This window comes from Caloenas nicobarica, unplaced genomic scaffold (assembly GCF_036013445.1).
Source record: "Caloenas nicobarica isolate bCalNic1 unplaced genomic scaffold, bCalNic1.hap1 Scaffold_418, whole genome shotgun sequence".
Taxonomy (NCBI): Eukaryota; Metazoa; Chordata; class Aves; order Columbiformes; family Columbidae; genus Caloenas; species Caloenas nicobarica.
In genome coordinates this window covers 96,627-105,521 of record NW_027017407.1, presented here as the reverse complement: position 1 = coordinate 105,521, position 8,895 = coordinate 96,627, and the positions used below count along the sequence as shown (strand labels likewise).

At 66.4% G+C, this 8,895-nt stretch overlaps 1 protein-coding gene across 1 annotated transcript; it reads left to right on the top strand.

Moving 5' to 3' along the window:
* The first annotated feature begins 1,051 nt into the window (after window positions 1–1,051).
* Window positions 1,052–6,202, top strand: SULT2B1 (sulfotransferase family 2B member 1). Its single transcript, XM_065658045.1, is given in 8 exon segments — window positions 1,052–1,093; window positions 1,508–1,677; window positions 2,318–2,526; window positions 2,865–2,925; window positions 2,928–2,990; window positions 3,235–3,329; window positions 4,538–4,718; window positions 5,926–6,202. Coding segments are annotated over 7 exon segments (921 nt in total). The 5' UTR covers window positions 1,052–1,093; window positions 1,508–1,544; the 3' UTR covers window positions 6,105–6,202.
* Window positions 6,203–8,895: the final 2,693 nt, after the last annotated feature.

Here is an 8,895-nt window from a genome sequence, read left to right as displayed (position 1 = left end):
CACACACTCATGGTCACAATCTCATTGTCACACTCGCTGTCGCACACACGGTGTCACTGTCACTGTCACACTCACTGTCACACACACGGTGTCACAATCTCATTGTCACACTCATTGTCACACACGGTGTCACACTCGCTGTCACACTCATTGTCACACTCATTGTCACACTCACTGTCACACACGGTGTCACACTCTCCCTGCCACAATCTCACCGTCACACGCGCCGTCACACCCACGGTGTCGGTGTCACTGTCACACTCGCTGCCACCCGCCGTCCCCGCCCCCATCCCCGTCTCCATGGCAACCGCCGCGATCGGGGAGCCCCCTCCTCCCCCCCGCCCCCCTCCCCCCCTCCCCTCCCCCCCCCCGCCCCCCTCCCCCCCCTCCCCTCCCCCCCCCGCCCCCCCGCGCCGCCGCCACTCACCGGGGGGTCCGGGGGGTCCGGGGGGGAAATTTGGGGGTCCCGGGGGGGGGGTCGCGGGGGTTCCCGGGGGGGATTCGGGGGGTCCCGGGGGGGGGATTTTGGGGTCCCGGGGGGGATTTGGGGGTCCCGGGGGTCCCGGTGCCGCCGGCGGCTCCAGCGGCCGCTGACACGCGTGGGGGGGGGTCCGGGAATGGGGGGGGGGCGGCAGCGGATTGGTTGGGAGCAGCCAATGGGGGCGCGGGGGCGTGGCCTGCGCTGGTTCCCTCCCCCCCCCCCGCTTTTCTCCATTAAGAAAAGAGCGGCTGTCAATCAACGGGGGGGCGGGACCAGGCGGGGGGTGTGGGCGGGGCTGTGAGCATGGGGGCGTGGCCTTTCCGTGGGCGTGGCAACACGTAGCCACGCCCCTCGGTCGACTCCCCGCCCCCCAAAACCCCCCACGCCCACCGGTGGGCGTGGCCACCGCATTAGCCACGCCCACGGAAGGACCACGCCCCCGCGCTGCTGGATCCGGCGAGGGGCGGGGTCAGGGCGGGGGGCGTGGCCAGGGCGGTGCCCCGCCCACAGGTGTGGGTGGAGGGGGCGGGGCCACGCCCGGTGGGCGGGGCCGCGTGGGGGCGGGGCCGGGTGGGGCAGGTGCGATCGCGGCGGCTCCGGCGGCGCTCGCAGGTGCGGGGGGGGGAGGGGCGGGGGGGTCCGGCCACGCGGGACCGCGACCCCCGGGGGGGGGGGGGGGGGCGGGGGCAGAGGCGGCGGGGGGAGGGGCGGCCATAGCGGGGGGGGGAGGGGAACAGGTGCTGCGGGGGGAGCCCCCAAACCGCCCCCCCCACCCCCACCCCCCACTGCGAGGACACGATCACGCGTGGGGGGAGGGGGCGCGTGTGTCCGTGTGTCGCTGTGTCCGTGTGTCCGTGTCCCCCCCGTGTTGTCACCAGGCGCCGCTTCCCCCCCCCCCGCCCCGCGGGACCGGGCGTGTCCCTCCCCCCCCCCTCCCCTCCCCCGCGTTGCCACGACACCGCGTGGGTGCGGGGGGGAGGGGCGGCTCCGTGACCCTCCCCCCGCCCCGTGTCACCCCCCTCGCAGGTCCCGGTCCCGCGTGTCCCCCCCCCCGCCACGCGCGATGTCCCGCGGGTATTTCACGCACGGGGGGGTCACGTTCCCGCGGCTCCTTTACTCCCCCCGGGGGCTCGAGGCCGCCCGGGAGTTCCCGGTCCAGGACGACGACGTGTTCAACGTCACCTACCAGAAATCGGGTAGGGACCCCGGAGTGCCCCGCGGACCCAGGAGTGCCCCACGGGAGCCCGGAATACCCCACGGGCCCCAGGAATACCCCATGGTGGGGGGAGGGACCCAGAGTGCCCCATGGTGGGAGGGGAGATCCAGGGACCCACGAGTGCCCCGCGGGACCCAGGAGTGCCCCAGGGTGGTACGGGAGACGCAGGACCCAGAGTGCCCCATGATGGGGAAGAGGGGTCCCAAGAGTGGCCCAGGGACCCAGGAGTGCCCCAAAGTGGGATGGGGGGGTGGGACCCTGGGACCCAGGAGTGCCCCATAGTGGAAAGGGGAGGACCCAGGAGTGCCCATGGCAGAAAGGGGGGGACCCAGGAGTGCCCCATAGTGGAAAGGGGAGGACCCAGGAGTGCCCCATGGCAGAAAGAGAGGGACCCAGGGGTGCCCCGAGGGACCCAGGAGTGCCCCAAGGTGGGATGGGGGGGTGGGACCCTGGGACCCAGGAGTGCCCCATAGTGGAAAGGGGAGGACCCAGGAGTGCCCCATGGCAGAAAGGGGGGACCCAGGAGTGCCCCACAGTGGGAAGCGGGGACCCAGGAGTGCCCCAGGACCCCCCGAAGGGACCTCGGGGGAGCCCCCAGGGAGCCACGTCCCCTCCCGCAGGGACGGGGTGGATGCTGGAGATCCTGAGCCTGATCCTCAGCGACGGGGACCCCAACTGGTGCCGCTCGGTGCCCAACTGGGACCGGGGGCCGTGGCTGGAGACGCTGCTGGGGCTGCGGAGGGCGCGGGGGAACCCCCGGCCCCGGCTCATCAGCTCCCACCTGCCCGTGCAGCTCTTCCCCAAGGCCTTCTTCACCTCCAAGGCCAAGGTCAGGGCCAAGGTCAAGGTCAGGGTCAAGGTTTGGGGGGGGTCAGGGTCAGGGTGGGAGGGGGTCGGGGGGTTTCCCCACGTGTGGAACCCCCATTTATGCCACATTTTTGCCGCTTCGTACCTCCCACATAAGGACTTTTCCACCTTCAAGGTCAAGGTCAAGTTCAGGGTGAAGGTTGGAGAGCGGTCATGGTGGGGGTGGGGGGGTGTCCCAACGCGTGGGACCCACAATTGTGCCGCCCCCGCCCCCCCCCCCAAAGAAGGACTTTTTCACCTCCGAGGTCAGGGTCAAGTTCAGGGTCAAGGTCGGGGGGTCAAGGTCAGGGTGTCCCCCAGGTCATTTACACCGTGCGGAACCCCAAGGACGTGCTGGTGTCGCTTTTCCACTTCTCGCGGATCTTCCGGCCCTACAAGACCCCGGGACCCTCGAGAGTTTCCTGGAGGAGTTTCTGCGGGGGGAGGGTCAGCGGGGGGGGGAGGGGGGATTGGGGGGGGGGCGGGGCTGGGGGGTTATGGGGTGTTAACGGGGTCATAGGGGGTTATGGGGGGGCTGGGGGGTGGTTGTGGGGTGGGGGCTGGGGGGGCTCCGTGGTGTCGATGGTGCTTGGGGGGGTCCTGGGGGATTCTGGGGGGTGTTGTGGGGTGGGGGAGGGTGTGGGGGTGTCACCGTCCCCCCCGGGTCCCAGCCCCGCCGTGTCCCCCCCAGTCCCGTTCGGCTCCTGGTTCCAGCACGTGCGGGGGTGGCTGCAGCTCAGGGGTCGCCCCAACTTCTTCTGCATCAGCTACGAGGAGCTGCAGCAGGTCCGGGCCCCAGACGGCCCCGAGCGGCCCCAAGGGTCCCCACAACCCCCCGGGCCCCCCAGTGTCCCCCAGTGTCCCCAAACCCCCATTATTCCCCATTCCCCCCATTCTCCCCCATTCTCCCCCATCATCCCCCACTGTCCCCAATGTCCCCATGTCCCCCATGTCCCCAACGTCTCCATGTCCCCAATTCCCCAGTGTCCCCCAATCCCCCATTGTCCCCATGTCCCCAATGTCCCCAATGTCCCCATGTTCCCAATCCCCCATTCTCCCCCATTGTCCCCGTTGTCCCAAATGTCCCCATGTCCCCAATCCCGTATTCTCCCCCATTGTTCCCATTGTCCCCAATCCCCCATTGTCCCCATTGTCCCCGTTGTCCCAAATGTCCCCATGTCCCCAATCCCGTATTCTCCCCCATTGTCCTCCATTGTCCCCATTGTCCCCATGTCCCCAGTCCCCCATTGTCCCCAATGTCCCCATGTCCCAAATCCCGTATTCTCCCCCATTGTCCTCCATTGTCCCCATTGTCCCCATGTCCCCAGTCCCCCATTGTCCCCAATGTCCCCATGTCCCCAATCCCATATTCTCCCCCATTGTTCCCATTGTCCCCAATCCCCCATTGTCCCCATTGTCCCCAATGTCCCCATGTCCCCAATCCCGTATTCTCCCCCATTGTCCCCATTGTCCCCATGTCCTCAGTCCCCCATTGTACCCATTGTCCCCATTGTCCCCATTGTCCCCAATGTCCCCGTGTCCCCAATCTCGTATTCTCCCCCATTGTCCCCATTGTCCCCAATCCCCCATTGTCCCCATTGTCCCCAATGTCCCCGTGTCCCCAATCCCGTATTGTCCCCCATTGTCCCCATTGTCCCCAATGTCCCCATGTCCCCAATCCCGTATTCTCCCCCATTGTTCCCATTGTCCCCAATCCCCCATTGTCCCCATTGTCCCCATTGTCCCCAATGTCCCCGTGTCCCCAATCCCGTATTCTCCCCCATTGTCCCCATTGTCCCCAATGTCCCCGTGTCCCCAATCCCGTATTCTCCCCCATTGTCCCCATTGTCCCCAGTCCCCCATTGTCCCCATTGTCCCCATTGTCCCCAATGTCCCCGTGTCCCCAATCCCGTATTGTCCCCCATTGTTCCCATTGTCCCCAATCCCGTATTGTCCCCCCCGTCCCCACTGTCCCCGCGTCCCCCGTGTGCCAGGACCTGCGCGGCAGCGTCACCCGGCTCTGCGAGTTCCTGGGCCGCCCCCTGAGCCCCGGGGCCCTGGACGCCGTTGTCACCAACTCGTCCTTCGCCGCCATGAGCCAGAACCCCATGAGCAACTTCAGCCTCTCGCCCCTGTTCATCCTGGACCTGCGCAGGGGACACTTCCTGAGGAAGGGTGGGACAGGGGGACATCGGGGGACAGGGGGACGGGGGGACGTCGTGGGGACAGGGGGACATTGGGGGACAGGGGGACGGGGGGACGTCGTGGGGACAGGGGGACATCGGGGGACAGGGGGACGGGGGGACGTCGTGGGGACAGGGGGACATTGGGGGACAGGGGGACATGGGGACGGGGACAGGGGGACGGGGGGACATCATGGGGACAGGGGGACATCGGGGGACAGGGGGACGGGGGGACAGGGACATGGGGACAATGGAGACAGGGGGACAATGGAGACATGGGGATATGGGGACTTGGGGACATGGGGACAGGGGGACATGGGGATATGGGGACAGGGGGACAATGGAGACATGGGGATATGGGGACTTGGGGACATAGGGACAGGGGAACATGGGGACAATGGGGACAGGAGGACGGGGGACATGGGGACAATGGGGACATGGGGATATGGGGACTTGGGGACAATGGGGACAGGGGGACGGGGGACATGGGGGGCATGGGGACATGAGGACAATGGGGACAGGGGGACAGGGGACATGGGGGACATGGGGACAATGGGTGCAATGGAGACATGGGGATATAGGGACTTGGGGACAGGGGGACAATGGGGACAGGAGGACATGGGGACAAGTGGGACATGGGGATATGGGGACAGGGGACATGGGGACAATGGGGACAATGGGTGCAATGGAGACATGGGGACATGGGGACTTGGGGACAGGAGGACATGGGGACAAGGGGGACATGGAGATATGGGGACAGGGGACATGGGGACAGGGGAACATGGGGACATGGGGACAAGGGGGACGGGGGATATGGGAGGAGGGGAACAAGGGGGACACGGGGATATGGGGATGTAGGGACATGGGGACAGGGGGACAGGGGGACACAGGGACAAGGGGGACATGGGGACAATGGAGACAGGGGGACATGGGGACCATGGGGACAATGGGGACGGGGGACATGGGGACAGGGGGACACGGGGACAGGGGGACAGGGGAACATGGGGACAGGGGGACAAGGGGGACAGGGGGATATGGGAAGAGGGGAACAAGGGGTACACGGGGATATGGGGATACGGGGATATGGGGATGTAGGGACATGGGGACACGGGGACATGGGGACACGGGGACAGGGGGACACGGGGACACGTGCTCGGGGTTCCCGGGGAGGTGACGCCCCCGTCCCCGTGTCCCCGCAGGGATCTCTGGGGACTGGAAGAACCACCTGAGCCCGGAGCAAAGTTCCCGGTTCGACCGGATCTACCGGGAGCAGATGGAGGGGCTGGGGGTGACGTTCCCCTGGGACCCCCCCGGGCCCGGGACCCCCCCCGGCAGCGCCCCGGGGGAGGAGACGCCCCCCGGGACCCCCCAGGGATGAGAAACCCCCAAAAACCCCAAAACCGCCCGGGACCCCCAACCCCCCCGACCCCCCCAAAGCCCCCGGGACCCCCCAGTTCCCCCCCAGTAACCCCACAGGACCCCCCAGGATAAAATAAAAATACTTTATTTTAAGTTATTTGTTTTAATTTTAATTCTTATTTTATTTGTAATTATTTTATTTTTTCGGGTTTTCTTTTTTCTTTCTTTTCTTCTTTTCTTTTCTTTTTTCTTTTCTTTTTTCTTTACATTCTTCTTTTCTTTCTTTCCTTTCTTTTTCTTTCCTTTCCTTTCCTTTCCTTTTCTTTCCTTTTCTTTTCTTTTCTTTTTCTTTTCTTCTTCTTTTCTTCTTCTTTTCTTTTCTTTTTTTCTTCTCTTCTGTTTTTTTGTATTTTATTTTATTTTATTTTTTCTCTTTTCTTTCGTTTTCTTTTCTTTCCTTTTCTTTCCTTTCCTTTTCTTTTCTTTTGTTTTCTTTCTCTTTTCTTTTCTCTTTTTTTTTCTTCTCTCCTCTTTTCTTGTATTTTATTTTATTTTTTCTCTTTTCTTTCCTTTCCTCTTCTTTCCTTTCATCTCATTTCCTTCCATTCTATTCCATTCCCGCCCCATTCCGTTTCCACCCCATTCCATTTCCATTCCATTCCATTTCAAGCTTTTCTTTTCGCACCACCGTTTTATTATTCCCTTAATTTATTTCATTATTATTATCATCATCGTCGTCGTCGTCGTCACCACTCCTCGTCCTCCCTCGTGAAAAAAGGTACAAAAAAGGGGCCGCGCCGGGGCCCGAGTCAATAAATAACACCCGTGGGGGGGGTGGGAGCGGGGCGCGGGGGCTCCGTGCGGCTCCCGGGCCGGGGGGGGGGGCCGGGGGCCCCCAATAAATAAGGGGGCGTGCGGCTCAGGGCCGGTTGCGCAGCAGCAGCAGCAGCCGCGCCGCCCAGTCCAGGTGCAGCTGGAGGCTGCGGAACAGCGCGAGCGCCGCGCGCACCCACCCCCAGGGCGTGGCCGGGGCGGGGCCGGGGGGCGGGGCCGCCGCGGGGCGGGGCAGCCCCAGCCGCTGCAGCTGCGGGGGGGGGAGGGGGGGGGGGCGGGTCAGACAGGGGGCGGGGCCGCCGGGGGATGCGCGCCCCCGCCCCCCGTGCGGCAAGCCCCGCCCCCTGTGCGGCAAACCCCGCCCCCTTGTGCAGCAAACCCCGCCCCCTTGTGCAGCAAACCCCGCCCCCTGTGCGGCAAACCCCGCCCCCTTGTGCAACAAACCCCGCCCCCTGTGCAACAAACCCCGCCCCCTGTGCTGCAAAGCCCGCCCCCTTGTGCAACAAACCCCGCCCCCTTGTGCAGCAAAGCCCGCCCCCTTGTGCAGCAAACCCCGCCCCCTTGTGCAACAACCCCCGCCCCCTTGTGCAACAAAGCCCGACCCCTGTGCAGCAAAGCCCACCCTCTGTGCCGCAAACCCCGCCCCCTGTGCAGCAAAGCCCGCCCCCTTGTGCAACAAACCCCGCCCCCTTGTGCAGCAAACCCCGCCCCCTGTGCAATAAACCCCACCCCCTGTGCAATAAACCCTGCCCCCTGTGCAACACCCCCCGTGCAGCAAACCCCGCCCCCTGTGCAACAAACCCCGCCCCCTGTGCCCCAAGCCCCGCCCCCTGTGCAAAGGCCACGCCCCTTATTAAAGCCCCGTCCCTTTAAAAGAGACACGCCCCTTTTGTCCCAGGCCCCGACCCCCCCCCCGCAAAGGACCCGCCCCTTCTGCCCAAAGCCCCGCCCCCCACGCAAAGGACCCGCCCTCGTTCTACAAGCCCCGCCCCCTCGCTCAGGCCACGCCCCCTCCCCGCTTTTCCTCCAGCTCCACCCCCCTATAGCCCCACCCACACAAGCCCCGCCCTCCCAAGCCCCGCCCACCCCCCGAGCCCCGCCCACCCCCAAGCCCCGCCCACCAGGTGCTCCAGCCGCCGCAGCAGCCGCTCCAGCCGGTTCTGGATCCCGCCCAGTTCGGCCTCCAGGGGGCGCAGGGGCCCCCCCGCCCCCCCCCGCCGCAGCCACTCCAGGTGCCGCTGGTACCGCTGCAGGTCGGCGGCCAGCCGGGACAGCGCCCCCGCCGGCTGGGAGGACGCGCGGGTCGGCGTCACCACGCGGGGAGCGTCGTGGTGGCACCCACGGCGGGGGGGGGGGGGGGGCGGTCCCCATTACCGGGGGGACCCCGCGGACATGATGGGGGCGACCCCCACCCCCCCCCGCCCACCCACGGGGGGGGACCCAAAGGACAGCGGGACCCCGAACCCAGCGGAGACCCCCCCACGGACACCGGGACGCCACTCCCACGGGTGACCCCAAAACCCGCAGCCCCCACCCCACGCCATCTCCGCGTGCCCGTGGCCCCCCACGCGTGTCCCTGCCCACCACGCGTGTCCCTGCCCCCCCCCCCCACGCGTGTCCGTGACACCCCCCACGCGTGTCCGCGCCCACCTGCATGTTGCCCATCTCGGGCGCGCTCATCGCCAGCACGGGCAGCGACTCCAGTTTGTGCTCCCCCTCCGCGGGGAACCGCGACTTCTGGGGGGGGGACACGGACACGGGGGGGTCAGCCCACGCGGGACCGATCCCCCCCACACACACACACGCGTGGGGGCCAGTCTGTGGGGATGAGCGGGAGTGGCGTGGGGGGTGTCGCGGGGCGGGGGGGGATTCTTGGGGTCCCGTGGGGGGGGGTGTCATGCGGTGCCGTGGGGTCCCGTGGGGGGCGTCGTGGGGTGTCACAGGTGGCCGGGGGGGGGGGTGTCACGGGAGGGGCC